The sequence below is a fragment of the Macrosteles quadrilineatus genome, unplaced genomic scaffold (assembly GCF_028750875.1).
Source record: "Macrosteles quadrilineatus isolate MER2022 unplaced genomic scaffold, UCM_ALF_1.0 Scaffold_3__2_contigs__length_128488019, whole genome shotgun sequence".
Lineage (NCBI taxonomy): Eukaryota > Metazoa > Arthropoda > Insecta > Hemiptera > Cicadellidae > Macrosteles > Macrosteles quadrilineatus.
The window spans coordinates 103,802,536-103,830,056 of record NW_026542596.1 but is presented as its reverse complement, the minus strand read 5'-3'; the positions used below and the strand labels follow the sequence as shown (position 1 = coordinate 103,830,056).

The 27,521-nt window shown below is 36.0% G+C and overlaps 2 protein-coding genes across 9 annotated transcripts in view; one reads left to right on the top strand and one right to left on the bottom strand.

Moving 5' to 3' along the window:
* LOC128990672 (prohormone-2-like) overlaps nt 1–27,521 on the top strand; it is a 164,263-nt gene that overhangs the window by 51,439 nt on the left and 85,303 nt on the right. The window lies entirely within an intron of this gene.
* The window catches only part of LOC128990669 (zinc finger protein 629-like), a 94,414-nt gene continuing 69,807 nt past the window's right edge, over nt 2,915–27,521 (bottom strand). For 5 of the 8 annotated variants that reach the window (XM_054413170.1, XM_054413175.1, XM_054413176.1 and 2 more), the window contains 8 exons: nt 24,232–24,416; nt 12,046–12,198; nt 10,757–10,919; nt 8,069–8,257; nt 6,854–7,201; nt 6,419–6,656; nt 5,785–6,006; nt 2,915–5,368 (listed from right to left, as the gene is read on the bottom strand). In XM_054413170.1, the coding sequence (XP_054269145.1) occupies nt 5,101–5,368; nt 5,785–6,006; nt 6,419–6,656; nt 6,854–7,201; nt 8,069–8,257; nt 10,757–10,919; nt 12,046–12,198; nt 24,232–24,416 (1,766 nt within the window). In that variant the 3' untranslated portion in view covers nt 2,915–5,100. The remainder of the gene's footprint in view (nt 5,369–5,784; nt 6,007–6,418; nt 6,657–6,853; nt 7,202–8,068; nt 8,258–10,756; nt 10,920–12,045; nt 12,199–24,231; nt 24,417–27,521) is intronic. The other 3 variants (XM_054413174.1, XM_054413173.1, XM_054413177.1) reach the window with 3 other exon arrangements.

Genomic DNA, 27,521 nt, shown 5'->3' with positions numbered 1-27,521 from the left:
AAAGATTTTTTAGGGTTTCTACTCCTTAAAATGGTTGTTGCCTTAAAAAACTACAATAGAAAAACAGTCTCAACAAAACAAGGTAGAAAAACGGTTTAAGAAGATTATAGTATAGTAGGTTTCTGAAGGTATAAGTAATTTTATTAGTTTCGAAATTGAAAACAAGCTGTAAACAGTTTAAATTTATATAAATATCTTATAGCAAAGCTGATCAAAGCTAAAAATTTAATAAGTTATAAAAAAAATATAAAAAATTGGATACACTACGGTAACTGTTGGATTAGCTAAATTATAACAACAACTGATGCTTCAGCATAGCAACAGGGTCAACAAGATCAACAGAACAACATCAACAAGTGTATGAGGTAAGTATCAGGAGTAGAGTCCAGAGTACAGGGTAAGGAGCCGAGTCACCTCCTACTATCTATGGGACACATGAGCTTGATGTACATTACTGTATCTTATGTAGCCAGACGGCTTTAAAAACTAGGCAAACTGGATGCAGAAACGTAACAGTAGAAGAGAAAGTCGCAAGAGGAGGCTTACATCTCTTAAACCCCTTAACTTTAAACTGACCAACTCAGTGTTTAAAGCAAGATATTTAAGGGAATGTAATAATTTAAACTGGCAGTTGTCTCTCGCCTATGACATTTGTGAAAAGATAAGTAATGAACGAAAATGACAAATGTTTCATCTGCGGATATAGACGGGTTAAGGATGTGTGAGCGAATTACAAATGAAATGTCAGACGACGAAGGACAACCGCTCGGACAACCGAAGCGAGAGAAAAGCGAGACAGGATAGGAACATATAATATAAGCTGCAACAACTAAGTGGTACGATATTACTGTAATATGACACCAGAAAAATTAACTTTATATATTATACTGTAGAGTGAACAATTAAAACATGATATTGTTACAAAAACTTCTATTGATGTAAAGTACTTAAAATTTTTCTGCGTCCAAAAATCCAAACCGATTGTTTTGGAAACGATTGAGAAATTTTTGGACTGTCGGAATATTTTGCAAACTTCTACCAGCTTTTTACCAAGATAATTCTCTTAAATCCAATATTCGATGTTCTGGCACTGAAATTTACTTCAGCAAATTTGCAAAATATTGTAGCCGAACAAGCAAATCTTTTGAATTTATTCGCTCGGCTACACGATATCGACTTACGAGAGGCGTTTGCCGATATCTAGAAAAATTCAGCTGTTATTACATAATAGTATTAGACTATTTATGTATGTGAATATGTATACCGCTGCGTAGCAGTCGGTATTTGGGCTATTGCATCGTCTATTGTTCAGTGATCCTACTTCACAGGCTTACACAATAGTGGCAACTATTTATGTATCCGGGCTATTACAACTCTTCGGAAAAATGCATTGTGGTGCATATCAGCATAAGCTGGTACACATTCGGGCTATTGTAAAACATAGAGTTTGAATGCATATGGTACACGACGAGTCGAGTCGTCGTGTATTGGGCTATTGAACCATAATAGTACATTACTGTAAATCATAATAAAAGCTGTACAATTAGTGTTGTACTATTATTCTGTGTGCTACATAATAGTTTTATACTATTTATGTAATCATTAGTCACTCATCGGTACATAATAGTGTCAGACTATTTATGTATTGGGCTATGGCTTATTTCTGTATGTGTATGTGGGTACGTGGCAGTGTTCTGCCACGCACTTGGTTATACTATTGCATCATGTCATTGTGAAAAGTGGGAGATTGCACCCCCGGTGTCGGACCGGGGGTGTTTGGGCTATTGCAGTCACGAATGTGTGTGTGTGGTACGCAGGGGCACTTCATTCAGCAGCACCCCTACGCATTGGGCAACTATTTCAATATGTGGAAATTTTGCAAGTGTGTGTGTGTGTACATAATAGTTTAAGACTACCAGTACTGACGTGTGTTTTGTGGAAGGAACCGAACAGCCTGTAAAATAAAACAATGCGTTCAAAAAGATGAAAGGAAGCGAAGCCAAGAGGTGCAAAGAGAAACAAAGGAAACAGAAAAGAAGACAAACCGAGGTCTATTTGTCAGTTGTTACGGGAGGGTTAAAATCGGATTCGAAACGTTCAAGATACAGTAAACCGAGGGGAATAAGTACTGTTGTTTGTGTGTCGAGTTAGTTGATGATTGTCCCGGTGGTACATGAGTGGGAACTGAGCTGTAACGCAACTACTGGAGGCCTGGATAAAACTCAATCTTTGGGGCAACCAACGGGACAATTAAAACTCATAACCGTCAGTTCCCACGCGTGTACCAGAGCGACAAGCTTTGGTGAGCGGCCGAGACAACGGGTGACGAGCGAACGTCCTGCGAGTACAGTCAGCCGCCAAGCCGTCCCGCGGACTGTCCTGCGCGACACACCGTCACGCGACCGCAGCTATGGAGGCGCGATACGCCTTTACCGTTACCAGAGACTGAGCCAGGTTGTTTGATTTAGGATCCGTTTGACAAATCCTAATACTGCTTAATATTTCCTAATATGTACATCTGTAAGGCCCTAGTAATACATAAATTGTGGGAAATCATGATTTGCTATTGTAATTGAATCTTAATATTAAAACTTTGTACACAAAACCAGTTCTATTGAATATACAGTACACTCATATGTTACTTATAAAACGGAAGCTCGGCTGCACATCAGTTTGTCACTAGGATCAACGTAGGTATTCATTTGAATTTTATGAGGTACATTTTTAGATTTAAATTGAATTTTTAGAGTACCTATAACAAAATTATCAAACCACCTAATGTTAATACTTTGAAAATTTTTAAATTAAAACCTTTTGATGGAACAATAAATAGATAAGCAAAAATAAATATCCTTTGTTCCAAAATTACAATATTTTAATAAATAAAATAATTTTTTTTTAAAGTAGGTTTATTTTTTATATAAGAATAAACAAAATGAAAAAAAAACTAATATCACATAAACATTGAGTCCTATAATAATTTCACAAAAAACCCGTATTAAGCTTATTTTTGATCCCAATGACAAACTGAATGTGCGAGTAGAGCACAATCAGTTATCAACTGTACAGCGCAAAAGTGTGAAAAAATAAAGAGCAGTGTAACCTTTGGATTTGGTACGGATATTTGAATATCATCTAAGTATTGTCGGTCCGTAACATAATCAATGGCTTGCTGCGCCTCGGTTTAACAAATGAAATGTTTGACTATTGATACATGTACATAGAGCTATACAACCTCATTCGCACTCAGATTCACTCCAAACTAAAATCATAGTGTATATACAGAACATTTGCAGTGAAACACAGAAGTGCGATTGTAAAACAATTAAGGAAGCTTGCTTGGTAATCACTAATAGATAAATCGTGGTAATAAAATTTGTAGAGATTTTCTGAGCTCTAAAGAGATTTTTCAATGTTTAAAAAGTAGTTTTCTGATAATTTTTCAAGATGAATTTGTTTTGCCGCACAGAAATATTGTAATCAGTTCCAATAGTTGATTTGATAACTTGACAAATTTAAACTCCAATTACAAAGTATTATCACCAATGAACAGTTTTGAATACTTAACAGTTTGACACTAGGTCAATTTAAAGCTCAGTGTTCTCAGAAGTAAAGTTTCAAAACAATAAATTTTAATCTAAAGCAAACAAGAATTCACAGCCAACATAGGACATTAAACTAAGACAACAAAAGTTTGAAATGAAGCTCATAACAAAAAGGTCAACAATAAAATAATAAATTTAAAACAAAACATCCACACTAAAACACAAGTGAAAACAGTGACAATAAAATATTAGGCACTAATGAAGTTTACTCAGTTTCCTTGTTCTACTTCACTGCATATTATTCTGTACATTCACTGAGGATAAAATAATTCTAATAATATTATATCCCCAAGACGGTGAATATATTTACTAAATGCCCAAGAGATAAGTTTTAAATGCAGTGTGCTAGTCAAAAGAATCTATTCCTTTGAAAAATACCTATCTTTTGGTGTTTTTACATTTAACCAAAAATTATTAACCAATATCAGCCAAAATAACATTTCTATTATTTTATAAACAATAACAATATACAATATACTGCACTATGAATATCGATTGCAAACCCCATAAAAAACAAACTAAATAAAAATAACTCATAAACTATATCAGTCACATGTGTTTCATGTTTAAATATAATCATATAAAACAAGGTAATTATCACTATTCGTACATTTATTTTTAATTTACATACATACTTACACACAGGAACCGAACAAGACATTCTCTAGTCGTTGGTACTAAATTTCATCTTTTCAAAAATACACTAAATAAATCGTCATCTGGTAATAAGATCGCGGAATAAAATTTAATATAGGTGATTTCATCGATACATACTTTATAGTTCTCATGTACAGATTTATAAATCAACAATAATATTAACACCAACACGATCTGTCGGCTCGGTCGAGGAGCAACGGTGTAAACATTTATGAACCACATCGAGCAAGTCCAGCCGGTGTAAAAAGCGATCAAAAATAGTGTTCCTCTCTCGGTAACGTGATATGTTTCTTTAACAACCAAAATATTGTCATCTGAGAGAGAGGATGAGGTTAGGAATCCGACTGGCGATAAATTCTTTTACTACAAAGCCTAAATAGATTAATGCCCAAAAAGGAAAGGTTTTGAATTTATTCGCTTCGACGCGGAGGAGAAAAATGTCTAACACCGTCAGCTCTCAACTAAGCGTGACCGACCTCCCTAACAATAAATAAATAATATTTCTTTAGAAGACATGTACCACGACCTTAACGGTTACAAAGATATCAGGCAGCGTCGACAAATATAAAATCATCACAACACCGGGCTCGCGGTGTCGGAGTCACTACAACAGTCTGTTCGGGCTTTACGCTGTACATAACTATCGATACAATTACCTAGACAAACTATACAGGCGTCAGTGCAAAGCATCACTAACGTCAGGTGCGGAGTACAAAGCACTGTGAACGTCCCACTTTCACACACGTCTCTGTGAAAGCCGTCGAACTAGTTAAATAGAGTCCAGGAAGCTTTGCAGAGGGTCGTAGGATTCGCTTCCGTTTCAGAAATAGCTGAACCCTCATGGATTGATGTGGTGCTGCTGCGTGGAGAGGGAGAAGCCCAGAGCTCGAGGGTCGCCTCCGTGGAGTCGCAAGGCCTGCTCCAACCTCTGCTCCTGCAGTCTAAGTGCCTCCGTGAGGTCGGGGGAGACTTGGCCCTGGTGATGCTGGTAGCCACCCCCCACCTGTCCGTGGTGACCTCTCAGTGCTGGGTTGTCTCCACCTTGTGACGTGGACGCTACCACTGCCTGGGTCACAGCCAACCTCAGAGCTGCCTCTGCTTGAGATCTGCAAACATATACAACCAATGTAATAAAAACCATCTGTTTTTAATCCAGATATAATTGTACCATCCGCTAGAATCCCAATATACGTCCACTAGAAGTTTAAACCAAACAGTCTGCCTCCGAATTTGATTTATTGAATCCCGGCGAGTAACTGGCCTGTCCCTCAGTAAAATTTGAATCCTCATCAACTGAAATTTCCATCAAGTCTCAATTTTTCTACTGTAGTACCTTACATTTTCTTTACACGCCCACATTGCTTCAACCACTACGTTACACATGAATGGGTTACGACTAAACTATCAAGAAGTGTTGATTATCGAGTTCTCAAAGTAAAATTAAAACAGAAGAAAAACACAGTAAGAATGAGTGTACTATGACATTTGAATGGACTTTCAAGATATCACACCAATGATTCACCTTAAGATAGCTTCTTGCATCCTGAGCGTGGGTGAGGAGGAAGCCTGCGGTTGCTGCAGACTCGACTGATGACTTCCCTGGTGATGGTTCATGGAGGCGTCCACGACCATGGACGACATGGATGCTCTCACAGCAGCTGCGGCATTCATCAGCTGTACGGCGGAATTCATGGACTCTGCACTGCTTGTGTTGACAGGTCCATTACTGTAGTCAACAGACATACTGCTTTCATTCTTATGAATTCTTTTACAAATAATCAGTAGACTTGGGCATCAGATTTCAAAATTTTTTAATCCAAGTTTGCTTGACCTTATTAAAATTTAGCTAGATGAGTAACTGTAGAAAGAAGATTTGATACAAAAAAGAGATATGTTATTTCTACCGAACTGTTCTTATCTCAGGAAACTCAGAATCATGTAAGTTTACTTTTTGTTTGTACTAATAAATTACTGTACCTATACATTTCATTTGTATTGCAGCTAGTTGTGCTTCTTTGAAAAACAAATAAATGGTCATAAATTTTAAAACTATATTACTGTTACGGTACTGAATTAGTTACTAATTTGGATAAAAACTTTGCAGGAACAATTTCCAGACTTTATTTAAACCATGAGTATTCTCAGTATTTATATACCTGTGCATGCTTTGTTGTGAGTTCTGTTGGTTGGTGGAGGTCATGCGCATCGCTGCTGCCAAGTTTGCTGCGGCAGCTTGCACCACTGCTGCTGCGTTGTTCTGGCTGTCACCTCCGTTGCCCGCTGCGTTCTGCTGTTGTTGTTGCTGCGCAATCAGCGCAGATGCTGCTCTCTGCAACTCCTCCGGGTTGTATTGTTGGCCAGACTGGTTCATGTAGTGATGGCCGTTACTACCTGCTAAGAAGAGTGAGTGTTAGTAAAACTTATACTATTATACTTTTTCTACTGTTTAATTACTGTTGAAGAAGTTTTATTGGAGTATTAGTTGTAGAAATAAGATAGTGTGAACAATCTAGGAAGGTTAGTAGTGAAATTGACAAATGACACGGTTCAATTTGTCTACCGATGGAACCATTGCCAAAAGGAATGCTCACCTGATCTTCCAGCCATCAGCTCAGCCAGCTTGGCCGATGCGGTGGTGTTGTTGTTATTGTTGTTGTGCAGCAGCAGAGAGCTGGCACCTGCTTCGCTGCCGGCGCTGCTGAGGCGACCTTCACCTCCGCCGTTACTGCTACTGTCACTGTTAGCAGAAGGAGAAGCACACATTGAACTCTGGCCTCCTCCAACATTCAAGTTGAGACCCATACCGGCCCCAGCAGCTGCTGCAGCTGCTAGCAGACTCTCTCTCTCCCTGCGCTCTGCTGCGGCTCGAGACAGGACGTACTGCGCTGCAAACTGGTGCTTAGGGTCCATTCTCATGTGCTCCATGTGCGATAGGAGACCTGAAAAAGGAAAATCAAGTTATAGGTCTTTGGCAAAAAATATGAATAAATATTAATTAATTTTTACCTTTTCTGGCATTCTTATTCGCTGCTAAGTTGAGGCACGTTATTTTGTCAACTAACTGACTTCCATGCACACAATTAGTTATTCTGGGGGACGACCAGAAATAAAATTAAAAAATGGGCAGAGTGAAAGAATATGAGACTGTAGGAAAGTATTGCTGCCAATGAGACCCTAAAAGTGGGACAAATAAAATAGTCTCAAAATATAAAATTTTGGCTTATCTGGGTATACTGAAATTTTTTTGAATGGTGTGGAAGATTAAGCAGCAGTTAGAGTTTTATACCAGTGGTTCATAATAGCAGGACTAAATTAAATCTTATCAGTTACAGATCCTGGTTTGAATGAATTTAAAGGATTACAAAATTAATTTTCTATCTGAAATGGTAAAGTTTAAGACTACTCTCAGTGTTGATTACCTGGATTGGCACATTTTTCAATGAGAAATCTTTTTGGATATAAAATTCCAAAGAACCACCAGGCATTTAATATTTATTGTGATCTTAGACCAAGACTCGGTCACAAATCCATTATTTGCATTGTATACAATCAAAATAATGTACTATTTTATTTTCCCAAGCTATTAACTTATATAATGCCTCCAAGATCTTCGCCAATCAGTGATCTAGTATTATTTGCTGTTTTTGAAATTGAAATAGGCAAAAATTTGACCAGCTTCTACAGGAAAATATAGGTGAAACACTTTCTGCAACGAGACAACAACCGATTTGACTTCAACCACCTGGAGTGTTTGGAAGATGCTATGTGAGAATACACCAATCTGAAAATATTGCAAGTTAACTTACCAGCTTCATGGGTGAAGACGGCCTGGCACACGGAGCATGGCCACATCCTCAGCGACGTTGCGAACTGGGCGGTCTCTGGATGACAGGCGAGATGTTTGCGAAGACTGCCTTCGTTGACGTAATGTTTCCCACAGACAGGACAAGGATGGTTAGCCGTCCGTCGCTTGGCGATGTAGGGAACTGGCACATCTGTTGAGAAGATATTCTTAGAGATGGCAATTGGCTGGGATGTTAGAAGAATCATGTTGATCAAACAGCAGTTTTTGGCTTTAGCTTGTTCTCTTTTTGACAAATAATTACAGTAAAAGGTATCTTGTCAAATTTATTAGTAAAATTCCACTAAACACAACCTAGCATTAGGAAGATAAGCTGTGTACCTTAAAATAGTGTGGTGTTCCTTGGGGGTGATTCTTTGGTATGTAAAAATAGTGAACTGTTAAAAATGCAATGCATCTGCCTGAACACCCGATACTTCAGTGTATATTAAAAAAGAAATTTTACTTTTTGTAGGCAGTAGGCTTATTCTATAGGCAAATATTCTATAAATTGTAAAGACATTATACACATTTTAAAACGTTTTTCTCAGTACCTAGGTACTCACTCAGTAATACGCATATAAGAAACCCCGGTAATTTTTTCTGGCTAACAACCAGCTAATGGCCAATTTCATAATTAATAGTCTTTCGAGCATTTGTATTTTCAACAACCACCAACTGTCACTACAAAGAATATTATTTAAAGTTTGATGTACTTTATCAAATTTATCTATTCCTTTCTTGACTTTATCAAAGTCCGAAGTGTACTTATCTATTCCTTTCTTGACTTTAGTGTACTTTAATTATTTATTGTATGTGTTTTTTTTTACATTAAGCATAATATAATTACAATTTCTTCTATCAGGTCTGATATCCACAATACTCTCACTAAAGTAAATAAAGGAACAAACAAAAACAAAGAGTATAACAATATCGCAAAGCACTTGTTAAGAAGCACTTCCAATCAAAGACTGAAAAGCTCCTCCAGAAATTAATGCCGGGACCAGAATGACCCGCGATGAGGGAACGTTCTGAAAATGAAAACTAAAGTGAACGAGTTGGCGCAAGGTTTGTAATATTTGAATTCCTGGACGGCTCAAAAGAAGTAACAAGAAACAATAAGCTGTATTGTTTGTCTGTGAGACGAATCTTGCTTACAATCGCCGCTCTTCCTCAGATTAAAAACTGCCCTGAATCATTCTCCTTTGTGGCACGAGCAGAGTAGCCACCACCCTACTTTTACTGCAGGATGAGCTTTTGATTTTTGGTAAGTGAAAGGAGTCATTAATTTGTTTGTAGAATGACTGAAGTTTTTTAGTTGATTGCAAACTATTTAGGTTGATTGAAGTCCAAAAGGATGGTGAAGGGGCCTTTTAAGAACCGAAAAGCCATCTTTTGATCTAAATACAAGTAGTAGGTGGGTTATAATTTCCCAAGTTACTGATAATTTTTTTAAGGTAACATTACTTTAAGGTCACCTTTTTTGCTACACATTCTAAAGTATAAAATTCAACTTGGGATGATGCATAATTTTTCAAAAAATATATCATATATAAAACTTAACGTTTATTACATTTTATGAACTAAAACTAAACCAAACAAAAACTTCACAGGCCATTGCTGTGCAAGTTTTGCAATAGCGTTCGATCAATACATAGTTCGTTGTGGTGCCAACTAGAACTAGTCTAATAGTTAATTTTGAATGAGCGAATGCCATGGAAACTGAAAACAATCAACTAGATTTATTCATAGTGGGGGAATAGTGCATAATAGAGATTTTAAAAGCGCCCCGAACGCTGTCATGCGGCATGGGAAGCTTTGCATAGTGCTTGCTAATAATTAATGAGTATACGACCATAGCTGAACCATTGTTAGTCGCTGTGCAGCACATTTTAATGGATTCGCACTATTTTATCGACGCAGAACTAGTTGAGGTTAGGTTAGAGGATTTGCCGCCAATTCTGCACGCGCTCTTTCCGTTCCCGCCAATCCCACCACCGCATCCATCGGGTGTGGTCTCGGCGATAATGTTGGCGGTTGGAGTTCGGTCTAGCAACGTTCGTGATTCCGGAACCATCGATACTATAATAAATTGGTAAAGTGATCAAACTTAGTGTTCTGAAATGTATATAAACACTCAATAATAAACTATACTTTTAATACAATAATATATTTGTTCAGTAATAAGAATGTTTGCCTCCTCATCAGCTTCAATCCTATTTAACCTTCTAGCCTAATCATATACTTCATTGAATAATAAGTCTGTAGGAGAATAAGTAATTAAAACCAATAAAGTTGTACCGTTGTACCTTCAAAATGTGATTTTTATCTTCACTGTTTAATTGGGCACCACAGGACCGGCTTCAGTCCCAAACTTATTAACATTGGTTTTACCCCTTATCATTTTATCCGTATTTACTTTATATCTGCAACAGTTGATTCAAACAAAAATGTTTTGCTTTTAATTGGGATTGTTTAATTTCATTCTATAGGAACTCTATGTCAAAAACATGTTTTATAGAAAATGTTAAATCAAATTGAGTCGAAATAGAAAGTTTATTTACTTGTATATTTCTATTGGTTGTATTTAACATTCTGTTAACTACGTTTTTCCCTGTCGCATTTTACCATGTTTATCACTAACACTACTTACTGGGCACTCCAGTGTTGTTGGCGTCTTTATGCGTGTTCTTCATGTGCTCCATGAGGGCTTCTCCTCCCAGGAACAGTTTGTGACAGATTGGGCAAGAAGTGGCGTTAGGACCTCCTATCAGCGCCGCGTGATGCTGCATCACATCAACCCGCAGCTCAGCCTCCTACAAACAGAGCGTAGCGTCAGCAACTGGCAAATAGTGGCTAGATTCCACGCTCTTGGGGCAGAATCAAGAATATATTGTAAAACCTATTCGTTGTAAGGTTTCAATAGAAGTGTTATTAAGGTGGGGATCGGGAAGGGGTTAAACTATTAGGAAGGGATAAAACTTGAGATTTTTTTAAGAATGTATTGTAATAGTGTTAAGGGTGTATTCTGAGAACTATTTGGTTGTGTTTAAAGTATTTGTTTTTAATTGAGAGATTTTATATTAATTATATTTATTATTGTGTTTTTTTTTTATAAATATAAACACGACGTCTGAAACTTAAAGAAACAATATTATGAACATTTTAAAAATTCTTCTATGTCTTCAATTGTAATAATTTTTAATATTTAGTGTGCGTTTCATAAAAAAAGTTTGTTTTAATTTAACTATGACGAAAATACCCACCCCTGGAATAAAAATAGAGATATACGTGGTTATAGTAGATAAAACAAACATAAAATGTTTCAGAATAGTAATTTTGAAACTGAACATGATAAAAATATTCCAAAACACACAAATAAATACAAAAATGTTTATATACTAATCGAGTTGATAAAATTAACTCAATGTGCAATTCAAGTGATGAATAAACTATGAAGTGACTGCAAACTAAAGAAAACTAGCTTAGTAAACAGCGAATTTGGAAAATGAAACAGTAGTTAAAAGGTCATGCTGAAGAACGAAAATAATGAATGACACATAAAAAAATATATGCTGATTGCGAAATCCATGAATGAAAACATAATTAAAGATTATAAGAAATGCTTTCAAGATATGTACCACAAAATAAGCAATGATAAAAAATCTATTTGAGTTTGTATTCAATCAATTCGTTTACAGAAGATATATTGAATCAACGAAGTATTACATTACTTCAAAAAATAAAATTGAAATTCAAAATCCCTAACAGCCTCGTAATTACCTTTAAGGCAAAATTTCACCCCGAGTTGAAACGGTTAGTACAGCGCTTCACAAAACAATCCATGCTCGGGTCACAACAGTAAATGCACTAGATACGCACTCAACAAAACTACCAGAGATAGCCAAAAGTGAGAGTGTTAGTGTAAATGCAGGCCCTAACCTCTTTTTTGGGGGCGTCCCTACCCTCCGGGGTAGCACCCGAAGGGGCGGAGGCTGACTCCGTCTTAGCTGACGTGGCAGAGGTGGTAGGAGACGGTAGTCGCATCGGTAAGTAGTAAGGCAGGTAGTAGGGCTCGACTTTTAGAATCGGGCACTATAGACAAATGAACCGAAAGTTAAAACCAAAAGTCTCACCTGGAATTTTTCAAATCAGTAACATTTTTGAAAAATAATTTTGCTGCCCATTCGATTAAGTGCTGGAAAATTAGCCAAGAGAGTTTGAGATTGGGGTTTCAGATTTTTGGAAAGGTATTTACTCGTATAGTATATTTTTGTATTAAAGACTAGCAATGATTCGCACTTTACAATTTATATACAGCAATTTACTACACGTCTATTTAAAAAATAGTGTGTTATTCAGTAAAATAAAGTTGTCACTTGCGCGTTATCTGTTGAGCATTTTCTTCAAACATTTGTTCCAGTAGTTTCAGATTTTCCTATCGAATGTAACATTCTTAGAGCTTAGCCGTTTAAATTGTATACAGTGTGTTTATTTATTTTGACTAGATATATTAATTGATTAGAATCAATATACTACATTTTGCCTGGATGGAATGTAAATTGATAACTGGTCTCCAAGATCAGTTTTTAAGATTTCATTTATAATTTTTCCGTGGTTGTTATATCTTATTTCGTGCAAAATCATCAACGACACAATGATCAAGGATGCTCTGTAAAATTTGCACTATACTGCCTGTCTAAAAACGACAACAGTTTAAGATTTTGCGGTAAACGTGTCTATATGTTTGCGAACCTGAATCAATATTATTTCGTGATTAATACTAATGACTTAGTTGGAAAATGCAATGATGCTCATAAACGACTTAATTAATACATGCATCCAAGTGGCACGGTGATTTGGTGAAATTCCGTGGTTTTCATGACAGTTATGACAATAATTAATTAGACGTAATAGTACAAGTCAAATCGGTGGATTGAGTGGCATTTTTTGACAATTAAGTACAAAATATTTTACATGAGCTGGTTTATTTACTTAGGGTCAACATATTTGGCCATTTTTATTCATCCAAGGATCATGAATTATTATTATACATTGAGTTTTAACACGTTTCTTTGATGGAACTTTTTACAAACGCAGACATTTTCATAAATGCAACATTTAGTGCTTTTATTCTAAAAATGTCGTATTTAAAATATAAAATTGCCGTCAATAAATCAGATTATTTCTGAAATAGAACTCATTAGTTAAAAGGTTTATTAAATTTACGAATTCAAATCGAAACTAAACTTTTTAAAGCTTATATAATTAGGTAGTAGGTTTATTTGTAAAGTGTCCAATTTTTTATAAATTTGAACCAGGGACAAATACAAACGCTTTCCTAACAGCTTTCTAGACGAAAACGTAGACGTCTGAACCGCGTTGACGCCACCCCGCAACCCCCCGGTGATAATTATAATGTCGTCGCATAAAACATGCATAAAAATAGGGCATAAAATATAAGAGTAAAGAATACGAAATGAGTGAAACACAATTTATGACTTGTGGGTTGCATTCCTTTGTGAATATTAAACCGAAACACGTCTCAACTCCATCAGACAAAAATAGTGTAATTTTGTTGGGGAATTAAGTGTCTCTGTTATATGTAGGGTAAATATAGGGAGAGAGGCAAGATGGGCTGGTTTGTAAAGGGTTTTAAATGTGAAGAAAAAAAACTTTGGTTTCTATTACGATGCTTTACTTCAAAGTAATTTTTTTTTTTAAGGTAAAGTGATCATAGGTAATTTTTGCAGATTCAAAGAAATTCTATTGTAACATATTCCTGAAATGAAAAGTTTTGTAAATGAGGATATAATTATTTTTTGTTTAAATGTGAGATAAGTAAAGAATGTAAAGCGAAGAACATTATGTCGTCAAAAGAGAAATTTTCAACATCGTAAAATGAAAAGTTTATAGCATTCCCAGTAAAAAATAAACAGAACAAAACCTTAAAAAAAATCTAAATCGGTTCAAAATATACTAATGACTTTTGCCACATCATCGTCAAAATCTAAAGAATCTAATCCAAATTTCCGTGATCAAAACCACTCATACGACCGAAATGGAATTGACAAACGTGGAAGGGCAAACATGGATCAGCAAACAGAGAGAGCTTAAATAAACAAAAACTAAATGGGTGAAACTATCCTTACAAAAACATCAGCCCGGGGCCGTGCATAAGTGCATCCGCCATTTAAATAGAAATTGAAAACAAACAGACGCGCAAACAATAGTTTCCACCACTATTGATAAAACTAACATGGTGGCCGATGAGCGAGCTGTGAATGTGGGTATGGTGTGAGCTGGTCAATTACACTCTCTCAGATATGGACCTGAGTAAGAAATATATAGGTGAGAATTTTATGAAACAAAAACTACGTAAGAGGGCCCGAATGAAAAGAAAAACATAACGTATATGGGTCAGATTGTGAGAAAAAGTACTGAGGAATCAGGTGAGAGAAAAACTATACGTTATGAATAGCTTTAAAAAATTACGCGACTTGCATCAAGTAAGGAGATGATACGAATACGAACCAGATACATTACATGAGTCGTAGTCCCCAATATCTGAAGGAGCCTAAGGGCAAATTTTCTGGGTAAAGAGAATTCCTGGGTATGGATATGATTTTGAATGTAAAGGCTAGAACTTCACGATACGAAAATACGATAACTTTGCGGACAAAGCTTCATAAACGGATTTGTCTATGACAATGCATATACAGTTTTTCTCTAAACAAGCGCGGCCTCAACTCAACTCCGGTTACGGTCGAACCACGGACACCCCGCGGGCCTGGCTGGTCGTGAACGCCGGATTAATACAAGTTTCCTTGCGGTAGGACAAGGTTGTACAAGAACCGATTGAAAAAAGAGGCAAACGACCCCAGGGCAGCGCAGGAATGAAAAAATGAACAAGATGAAAACAATGCAAAAAGAATCCGGTTCGAGGGAGTGGGAGGATGCATACGATTACAGCGCTACGAGCGACGTTCTGAGGAATTACTGGGCTAGGTTGTGTGCTCTTCGTGGAACTTGGAACTACAATGTGAGGGAAGGTGAATGTTGTGTCTTGTGTGTTGGGTCAATCAATTTATATGAGCTTAATTTCCGTGAACAGAAATGACTTCGACAGAAGTGACTTCAGAAATTTGTTTCACAAAACCTCTCATGAAACATATATTGCAGATTAAAAAATATACGAGAAGATTACAAGTTTGGGTTAGGTACGTCCTGAGTACCAATTTAATACACAACGTCCAGTGCGACGTAAGGTGGTGTATATACCACCGTTAATATTGTACTTTAAGTGAACGATAACCTATTCCACTTTTCAATTATCAATTATCAATTATCAATTAGTTAAGATGGGGACGCCACTATGTGCGTATTTTAACCCAAATATGAGTGAAGGATGAGTGTAGGATGAGTGGCGCGATCTTGTAGTCTTGTTAGTGACTAAGGCCGACATATTCCTTAGACACAGCTGTTAATTAATAGCCCATACAGCTAATGGCAACTAAGGGACCTACAGTTTATAGTTTCCTCAATCGCACAAAGTTCTAATACTTTTGGTTAGTCATCGGATGAATATCAAAACAAAGACTCACTACAAGAAATATTCGTAGAAAGTTTACACAGTGAAAACCCGATTTTTTCAGATTCGTTTACACAATTCAAACTATATCAGTACAAAACATTGTCACCGGTGATATACCGTGTCCAATATCGACGATTGCGGCAAAGTCCACCATTTTGGCAGCCTCCGCCAATCCTCGACCCATGTTTCACCCCTCAGGGTTTTTTAAGCTTTCACTATTCGAATGTATAAAAAACCGCCCGAGGGTAGGGCCACCCCTAGTCTAGGCGGGGGGAGGTGGCACTATGTACTGTTAGCCCATGCTGCCAACACATAAAATCAATAATAGGAGCATAGCCGATAGTGGAGGGGCGCCCTTTGCTAGGTTCTATGTCGGTTTAATCTATTTTCAAAATTCACCCCTTCTCTAGTCTTTGTTGCCGTAATTCCAGATAATCATTCGAGTACCAAAATATTAGCGAAATTAGCAGGACGTGTTCGATTAACTGTGAAATTCGCATGTGTTTGGAATTGTGTCGAGAACGAGACACGGTCTTTCGTGGAGCACGAGGAACGGAGGAAACGGAGGATTGGACAAGGAACGACCGGAGCAGCGGACCGTGTGACAGGTCGTGATGTGGAGGATGGAGAAATGAAAAATATAAACATGGCACAAAAGATGAAAATGCCATGTTTCCGATTATTATACGTATAGTAAAAACGTGTTTTTTATTCATTCTAAATCTCCTAAATACAAGTTGGGGAATCGAGAGAGTTAGGATGAGTTTGATGAAAAAGGAATTTTCTTTATTCAGCTAAAACCTGAAACACCTAAAAAATAAAAAGTATAAATATTGCCTATTTACCAACACCATCAGGATTCTCTTATATGAATACAATCAATACTTATTTCGTATTTTACAGAAATAAAATTAACTAAAAAAATCCAACATTTCTTAAAGGATGGAATTTTAAGCAACGGAAGTAATTAAGGGCTGCTCATCATCAAAGATGGACTCGCTGGAAAATAACAGTAGGAGAAATTATGAATTAAAAAGGTGTTAGGTTTCCATTAAGTAGGAGTTTTTATCGTGAGTAACGCCGGGAACGATGCATCTACCCTCGCTGAGAAAATATAATAAAGAAATGCAAAATTTCCCATTTCACAGGTATATCTGGAGTTTTATTTCATTAGCTCGCACTGCCCCGTCTCGGATTACGACTTAAGGCTGGAGTGTTTTTGTAATTTGGAGACGATGCTTGTAAGACGTCCTCACTGAAGTTGGATTTTAAATTATTCAGTCTATTTCTGAATTAAAATTTAAAAACTTACTTTTTGGATTATAAAGTCAAATTTATGCTGTGTAAATAAGATGAACTGCGAAAAAACTAAATAAAGCAATTTTTCTAGGCCATAAAAAAAAAATCAAAATTAGTCCGGTTTATGAATTCAGTAATAGAGTCTGTCCCAATTCTCTACTTCATATAAATAAACGGAGGTATATACGTACATATAAAAATATGAAAGGTAATTTTGTAAACTAAAATCCTTTTCCAAATCCTCAAATCTGAATAGGCAGACATTACATTAATTTAATAATTTTCAACAGCAAATCAGAATAATATATATATTGAAAACCATAGTAAAATAATATCAATTCATCCACAAAGCAAGGAACCCCGTTCCCATACGTCATAGCTGGCCCGAACGGGGAAGCTGGGACGGGACCTACTTTTGGACCAAACTGTACTTATGATGCTCTATATTCATTTCGATTTTTCATCCCAACCCTTCCCTTGCATGAGTCATCGCTAAGCCCCAGATCTGGTCAGATTTGTGGGGTGTGAGTCGGACGAGAAACGAATCTTCGCAAAAAAGACATTTAAAATTTAAAAACCAGTCTGGGGTTATTGGGTGTTGACAATCTCACACGTTTGATGAGTTTTGGACGTACGAGTTGAGTGAGTAAAGGTATTTAGGTGAAGTTTGTGAATAATATTATAGTTTGTAAATTAAGAAACCAAAACTGCTCTTGTTTGATAATGAACAATTAAAATTTATACTACAAAACATTTTTACCGAATCATTAGTATGTAAAACTCAAACATAATTGCAATCGTGTAGATTCGTCTAAATTGTAAAATAGAACAAGCTGTCAAAAATACTAATCAAATTTATGTTTCACGTGAAAAACATTGAAGTAAATCAGTATTACGTAAAACTAATACTGTACAGCAACATTTGCTTAAATTGGGAAACCATAAGAAAAATCGCTGATGAACCTCCTTGTGTTAACATAACGTACATAACGTGGTATTAACAAGTAAAATTTGGGTAGACCCACTCAAACTCTTGATAATAATACCAAAATATTCCATCCTAATATAAAATACATTGTAGTATAAGATTGCATGAGCCTCTAATGTTACATGGTGCGTGTAAGATGAAGTATGCCATGATCCACCTCTATACATCATTGTCCAGTTTCGACCACTTTTATTAATTTGTCCACCATTAGCGTAATGTTACGAAAATTATTTATAGGCTCAACTACAGTCAGCGGTCCTCAGGAGGTTTAGGTTGTTCTGTAGTAGATTAAGACTTCGTAAATAAGTGAGCTAAGGTATAATTTGGTTGTAGTTTTATTTTATTGCTCATAACTCATAACTCATTTATTGAACCAAAATAACAAATACAAAAATTGCATTGGTCATGGCAATTGATGCTTAGAGCTAAAATTAAAAATTTACTGTTCACATTTCATGGTCTAAGTGACAATAAGTTGGGTTTGTATTAAGATAGGGATTTTGTAAGTAGATATTTCAGGATAGAATAAAAGGTGATAATATTTTGACCAGTCTGCAACAGAACTCATTGGTCATTGTATGAATAAGAATATGAAATGTTTTAAATATTTTAATTTAAGCACACTTTATTAAGCGTTACGATATTACAAATGTATTCCAGACTTAATAAATCATCTATAAAGGTACTGGTTTACAGCTATTTACGATACTTTCTTTTCAACTAGTATTATGTTAATTTCAAATTTGAATTTGATCTCAACTTCAGTATAAAAAATTAGAAGTATCTTAATATTTCATTTTTACTTTTTTTCTTTCTAAGTATTAACTTATAGAATTTGATGGAGGATGTGAGATGCATAACACATTCAAAGATGACAAAGCTGAAATAAAATTACAAGTTGCTTTAGTGATGCAGTGTGAGTGCAGGATTTCTGTCTTGTGGATTCGAGTCTCACCTTTTTTTTTTTTGTATCCATGCGATGATATACCATGACCCAGTGATTCAGAACCCACTTTAGGCAAAACTTTGAATAAAAAAAGTATAATATTTTTTAATAAGGAAGCATAGGAGAGGTAAATTACAAGGGAAAACTATCACAAAGTCTGTATGGTTTTTAATCACACTTTAGAAAAATCAAGAGGTAAAATCGTGACAAATGAGGAGACGAAGTCTGGGGATAGACAGCTGGCCAAAACACGCGGGAAGCGGGAACTGCCCCGAGTGGGCAGACAACTACGGATCAAGCAGGATTAGCGAAGGCCTTTCATTACATCCCTCTTTCGCGGCAATTTAAAAATTAGCCGCGGAAACCTTAGTTAAAAACTTGTTTCACCGGGAAACTCCGATTAACACATTTTTCAATTAGAGAGGCAATTTGGGATACGATTCGTAGGCAAAAAAGGTGTCCGAAAAGTTGGCGGGAATTCAATTATGTGTTGGAGTTTTACTTTTAATTAATTGAAAGTAAATTGCCTTTGCACATCCTGGGATTAGTATTTAGTTAGGGAAACAGTGGAATAAATTATTTTGTTTAGATATTGTACTTGACAAATGTAAAAGTTTTCATTCAGATTTACATATTAGAATATCATTACAAAGGGGGCAATGAGTAGAGTGCCTTAAAAACTTCTACGAGTGTCCTTACTACTATTTACGCGAGTTGCGTACACTACTTTACCTACGACAGTGTGTTAATTACTAAAAATCACTTCTGATAACTTCTAAGAGAGGTTACCTTTTCGTTTTTCTCATTGCCAATGACAGTGATACAGCAAAACATTGTACCAAACACTAATAATTGCACCACTCAACAATTAAAATTGCCTGAACAGCTGACTAGTTGAAGTTAGAATCATTACAATTTTACTTATTTTCTCTCAATCCTTGAACCATATTGGTCCATTACCCGTGTTGTTATGAGTACAAGCTCTTATAAAAGAAAACAATGCTGTTATGAGAATCTTTTCAATTCTATGAACTGAACAGAAGCGGGGCTACTTTGGTAAACTAGAAAAAATAATGGAATGCGTAATAACTTATGATTTCGTTGAAGTAACTCCATAGGTAAAACGTTTTATATTTTTTTAATGTTTGAGTTGATCATAGGCTATTTATATTCAGAAAAGAATTTCTGAGGGGACAATCAGTAGTTGCTTTCCTTTAGGGTTTAACCATCTTTGATTTTAACCTATCTAAAAAACTTTAAAAACATAATTTCACAATACTAAAAACTGTTACACAATTTGTTTCAAGCACGACACGAGGTTACATCTACACCGACAAACAAACTGGTTCCCAATAATTTACGGCAGGTGAACAACCACGTACGGATAATGTGTTTCACGATCAGCTGTTTCAGGATCAGATGTCTCAGGATTTGTTCCCGAGGCACCGGAAACCCAGTATCGGGATGTCAACAGTCACTATCTGGAATCGAGCCATGAATCGTCTCCAGGTGCGAGGTACGATCGGAAAGAAAGGGTTTCTGTAATTACTATCGGAGTGTAATTTATACGTCCTCAGACGGGGCATATGCCTCGGCGAAGTGTGCGGTGTTACAACACAAGAGGTGAAGATTCAAGGGTAGGAGTTTCAAAGGAGGGAGAGGAGAATTAGTATTGACGTATAGTTGGACATCATGTGATTAAGTCACACTTAAATTAATCTTTTCAGTTTTGGTGTATTTTTGTCCACAAATTTCGGAAGAAACTTGTGAAATTGTATTTTAGAACAAATTTTGGGGAATTGATATGCTTTAGTTCTAGTATATTATATTTTAGCTGGGAAAGATTTGGTGCATAAACTACAAGTTTTGTTATCTTTCTAGATACCCAATAAACCGATTTAAAAAGCGACCATTTTCTTACTTGACCAATGAATACGATTATTTTACTATAAATATAATGTATCAGTTTGAATAAAAAAAATTACCCTAGACCCAATATGAAACTTTTCATTATAAATCAGTGAAAACGAAACTCAAAATGCATTATGTAAAACAAAAATGTTCATAGAGCTGAAGCCAACTCGTCCGTAACTTAGAAACAGCGATCGGACTAACTTGGACAAACTTTCCCAATTATTTAGCGAAAATAAAAATACAAGTTAATGTACTTCGAAGTAAGCACGAACGTGCAGTTGAGTCAAAAACGAGGAAAAACAAACGAGCCCGGCCTGCTCTGTTATTGACTTATTTTTGTTTCTATTGAAGTTGTAAAGAATAAATAAATGGGAGAAGAATGGTCCGAGAACACGCAGGTTGCCGCACGAAGTCGATGTCATTAATCTACGAGAGGCCAATTACATTTCGAAAATATGGGCAAACTGAGGCCTGCCTCGAGTAGATTACTTCCTAGGCCTGCCTTCGCTACAACTTGCAAGGCTTCATCGTATAATTATTAGGTTTTGTATTGTTAGGGCTGCATAGTCCAGATATATTTTATTTAGCGTTTTTCAGTCCCGATGTTTAGCTGCGTATTGGATACATTAACAATAGAAAAGGTTTAAATTCATTCCGCAAATTTATCTTTACTAATATAAAAATAAAGGGATTTTTGTAACCCTTACTTCAAATGCTTTGAACGAATTGCTCTTCGATTTGAAATAAACTTCTATAGGTTATTTATGTGTTGTGAGTAAGATGAACTGTTTTGAAAAAAAATGTTTGGGTAGTATTGTTATGGACACTTCTGAATGAAATTGGAACTAAAATTTAGTATTTTCTTTTTTGAAACCATCTTATTAACCATTAATATCACGAACACTTGGAGGTTATATTATTTGATTGTAAATACAATTTATGAATGAATAGACTCGTTAACACATCAAGGTAAACTATACAATTGAACATTTAACTCTCTCTATATAATAGTGTTATATATTCAATAACGATACTAAAACTATTGTTTTTGTATACACTTTACGATAAAGTTATTGTACGTGTAAGTTATACCAACGTATTCTATATTACATTTTGTACACATTTCTGCAAGAATATGGAAATATGATGCCTTCGTAATTGCACCCGGAAAAGCTATGTTTTAAGTTCTATATAAATAAATTTTGCTAAAAAATCATATGCGTGAATTATTTAACTCATTTTTCGTGTAGTAAATATTAAGTAAGGCGGTCTTCAAAAATCTCATAGGAACTATTAGACTTTAAACTCTGTGAAATGATACACGGCTTACGACCAAGTCATACGCTAAAAGAGACGTAAGATTTTGAGAAAGGTGTTGAATAATGGAAGACCCAGAGATAAGGTACATAAATAAATAGACCGCACGCAATTGGCCACCATTTGTAAAACCGGGCGCACTTAGGGCCACCACGCCATCCCTTACCGGCAAGAATAATGCGATGTTTTACTCAGCACAACTACTTTCCTGCAAAAACTGGAAAACAATTTGTATTTGATAAATGGTCAAAATCTTGGTTTTGTAATTTTTTTCGGAGGTTACCGAGAATGTTCTTTTCGTTGTGGTTATGTATGTTGAAATCCAAATCCAAAGTTTCATAAGTAAAAAATGGTTTTGGATTATTTTCATGTTTTGAAATTAATTTAAAATATTTTAACGTGTCACGTGGTGAATCTTTGACTATTTGAATGCATGTGTTGTGTATTGTGTTTGTGTGTTGTGTGTTGTGTGCTGAATGCATGTATTGTGTGTTAAAATCATCAACGAATCTATTCAAGTAGGTCCAAGGATCCAACGATCCAACACACTATCTGGACTGGGGTGTATGGCAACGCATTAGACAAAATGTACACCCTGCTTGTTAATTTGGAACTGCTGTCAAGGTATTTGTAGATAACTATAACTAAATGGTGCAGTTTTTTGGTACTAAAATTAATTTAACTGTAGGCTGCATGTAGTTTTTATTTTCGAGACATTTTTGTGGTAAATTAAACTTAAATTTGTAAAAACTTATAAATTATATTAATGAGAAAAATTAGTTTTACACATATATAAGGATGGTAAAACATTTTAATATTGTTCTTCAAGTCTTCAAGGCAATGTAAAATGTTGGGATAAAAATGTTAAACACCTTATTTAAATACTAAAAAATTAAAACACATTCACTTTTTTCTTGAACGATACGATCCCACTTTTTAATCCTTGTGGTATTACCAGACCGAGAACGGTAATTATTTAGTGGTCCTTCCTAGTGGTAATTTGACAGCCCCAGAAGGGAAAACAAGCCGCACGTAAAAAAATTAAAGGGTTGTGAAAATATATGGGTTTGACAGTGAGGGGTGGCTGGAGGGAAGCTGCATCCCAAGTGCATCTCATAGCCCCATTGGCAACTTCACACTTAGCTTAGTTCACGATAATTTTCTAACTGGAGTTTCTAACTGTTAGCGGACTCAAATAAAAATTGATTGCTTAAGTTCTCTTCGTGTACTTTGGACTTGTGTACGTTTCCAATATTGAAGAAATCGAAATAGGTTGTGGTTCTAGTAGCTTTGACATGACTTTGGTAATGTTTACTAGTCGCATATTTTTTGTAATATTAGCTACTGATACACACAACTAACTATGTGTGGATTGAATGGTATATTTTTAAGCTAATCATTTTTTGTAAGAATTTATAATTATATAAATAAAGGGACAAGTAGCCTATCGTATAATGTATGAAAATTATAATCTTTTTTTAAAAATTACGGTTGAATTATCGTATTACTGACCACGCAAAACAAAAGTTAGTAAGAACGATCCTAACAGAAGTCAATGACTTTTTGATTTTAAAAACTGAACCGAGATGTTCTTAATCACTGTGATTTGAAAATGATTCTTGCTTTAGAACTGATCTAGTCAGGAACAGGGTGTCATCTTATTTGTTCAATATTCATCCCTTACCTTAAGATACGCACTCCGGGGGAGGGGGGGGGGTCAAATAAGTACAAATTTCAATTTAAACTATTTATTACTTTTGAGATCCTCTTAATATTTTTTTCTTGTCCCAGGCAGTAATGTAGAGCCAAATTTCTCAACATGTGTCTTAGACAAGGTTTTTTTTTGTAATAATTTTGAATGCACTTGAAATTTCTAAAACCATTCTTTAAAAGCCCTTCTCCCGTCTCTAACAATTTGTCAAAGTTATTTTGGGAGTCGGAATTATCACCCATGATACTTTTTAGTAAAGCGTGCACCTTGTTGTATAATCCAAAGTGTTTCCCCCCGTTCCCGACATTTTAGGGTTAATTGTGACCATATCTCCCCTGATACTTGATCAAAATACATACCTTAGTAGTGTGAGTTCGCAGGCTAGACTCGGTGGCGAAGCCCTTCCCACAGATGGTGCAATGGAAAGGTCGGTTTTTGGCTCTCTCCACCTGGGCGTCGTGGTTCCGAAGATGCTGTTGAAGATTCGACAGTTGGATGAAGGCTCTCCCACACTCGGCAAGGTGGCATCGGTAAGGCCTCTCGCCTGGAAAATAAAGAATTTCAAGGTCAGAGAGGTTTGAAAGGAAAACATAAATATACAACTATCATAGTCTAGAGTTTCAAGCTTTATGTTGTCTGGATAGCTAATATAGTTTGGTGGGTTGTCTGAACCGTGTTACATATGATTCAAGGCTACATGACTTCGTATGGATTTGATTGAATTTCAACAAGTGCACTAAGACAGAGTTTGACTTGAGTGATAGTTGATACAGGCCAACTCTCAACGATTTATTCCAACAATGCAATTGGCATTTTCTGTGGAACTTTATAGCCTAAGCAAAAGATCAATGTTCATTCGTGACTCGATTTCAAATGTGACAAAATTGTATAGTGAATTGTTAATTTTCGCAATATTGTATCAAGAAAGAAGGCAAAATAATCAAAACGAAATCCATTCGAACCTTAACGGTGATTACAATTCAATCAAAAGAAATCCAATGTTGAAAAAAGATTGAATGGCAAATTGCGAATGTTTACACAAAAGAAAAAGTCCCTAAAATCTTCTGTCGCCCTTCAAAAGAGGGGGAGGTAGAGTTGGGCGACGCGCGCTCGTGCGCATCTTGCGCGTAGGAGTGCGTGCCGGTGTGTAAGTAAGATTGACATAGCCTAATCGTCTATAACACAACTGCCTAGGCCTACATAAGACCTACTTACACACAATTGACGGCTATGGAGGTGTTACCTGTGTCATGTATTATACAGACATCTCTATATTTGTCTATTAGTATGACTCTCATGTTTTGACTATTCATTCCCATATTATTCACGATAGATTTCTTCGTGTGCTAAAATATGTATTCTATAGGATATTAAAGTAAAGATTAGTTTCATAAAGCTTTTAAGTTTTTCTCCTCATGCGTATATGGTTTTTGTTTGTCCACTAGTTTAAATGTATCTGATTCCAATTCGCCTTAGTTAGGATTTAGGAACTATGATATAAACCAAGGTTAGGTCTTGCTAGTGTGCAGTTTCTTCTGAATATAAATGATTTATGTTCAGCAAGTACCCAAGCAGCAATTTTAGCACACACTTCTAATATAAATAAATCTTGACATAAATACATAGTTTCACGAGCAAAATTTTACTGAAACTAAGATCACACTAGAGGTCCCTTTGTTCAAAAGATTTCCCGCTAATATCTTCCCTGTAATTTGACTTGCTATAAAGACGCACACAAAACATTTACACCCACCAATCCATTCACACAACACAAAGCGAATTGTTTATTTCAGACCGAACCACCCATCAAGCAGTACCACCGGAGCTATTTCATTTCCAGAATTTTACAAAAAAAGTACGTCAGCGGGTGAAAATCTTTGCTGAGCTTGAAAATTATTCATCCATGCTGAAAAATATTCATGCTGAGTAAAATATTCATAGTGCAGTGTGCATTTCACGTAAGTCTGTATAGTTACAGAACAAGCGCATTTTTACAAATTAATTGCCATGGGATGTCATGGCCACCATTATAAATAATTGGTGCTGTATGCCATGCAGCCGGGCCACGTTGTGCACTAGCTATTGATTATAGGCCGTCCACATCAAATAGGGATGAGGGTTCGCTATTTACATGCAGCCCTATCTAGCGTCCTAGCTCACCAGCTGGACATAACTGCTGTTTTTACAAACGAGAATTGTTCGGTTGCGATTATTTACAGTATCTCATGTCAGTTTTTATCAGTGTTCAGTGGAAATTTGGTTGGATTGGTAATGATTGAATGTATTTTATAAATACAAGGAATTTGGTTTGTGGTTGAATACAATCTTTTAAAAAAACTATTGGGTTTGGCCATTTGATGGTTATTTTGTCCTAGGACGCTAGGCACGAGCCTGGAATTGTTTTTCACACTACTTCATGCTAGACCTAGGGATTACGGCAATATCTTGGATAAAATACATTGGTGATTTGGCAGGATTTGAACCCGGGACCCCAGGAACCGGAGTCCCGTGCTCTAACCACTAGATTCATCTCACGAACTAGCTCGCTCCCCAACCATTTGATTAAAGAAACATACAATTATTTAAAACCCAACTTGACTTGATACTCGGGAAGATAAATATCTTGACCACAGTTTTCAATTTACCTTATTCAAGAGGATGAAGTACTTTTAAGCACAAACGTGCACAGAATGTTTAAGTCTGTTAACAGAAAGATTGTAAAAAAATACAAAATTGTAAAATAGCGGAAAATCTACACCAAAAGAAACTACCAGGTCCGACCAATGTATTTGATCTACTCCAGTGCGGACAAATTGGAAGTACAATAGTAGTTTTTTATTCCTAAACAATGCAAGTTTCACACGCATTGAAGAACCGGAAGTGGTGATTGCAGGTTGCTCGGTCCACTTCCGGTTGCAGGTAATGATTGAGCCGCGATGTGCCTTACATTCTGAGGATCTCGTCTTTACTTTAGACTTTCGTTGAGTATAGTTTTGAAATTTTAATTTAACAGTAAATAGGAGTTCCTACAAACAACATCTTATTAGTAAGTATTTGACTGTGTAACCATCTAGTACTTGAACAACACTTTAGTTTTAGATTTTAGTAACAATTAATTATGATTATTTTACCCTTAAATTAATAGGTATACTATGCAATAAGATTGTGCGTGTTAAGGTGTAAGGTTCAGGTTAAGGTTCAGCACACAACAAACATTACCAAATAATAAATAGCTTATGTATTGAAATATTTCCGTCTAGGTTCCTTTTTACAAAAAAAATTAACATTCAAGTTGCAGCCCCATTCTCACATGTCTCCCTCCATATAAAAACCACGTCGTATTAACCGTACAAAGTAAGGCTCTTCAAATTAGCATAACGCGTTTTAAAACAAAGGAATATTAATTCGTACTCGAACAAAATATCCTTTCTCCTCACGGGGTGAAAAAATAGACAAGTAGAAACAAAAGGGCTTCCTTAGTACCTTTGTCTTAGCGCGCATTTGCATCTGAATAATCATATTATTTAATTTCCACACATCCCGCTACCTTCTTTTACTTTTTCTAACCCTTGTAACGTACGGGGCGAGCGGAAGTGGGGTAACACGGGTAACACATCCTCGGTGTAAGCTGCGGATTTTAATTCTGAGT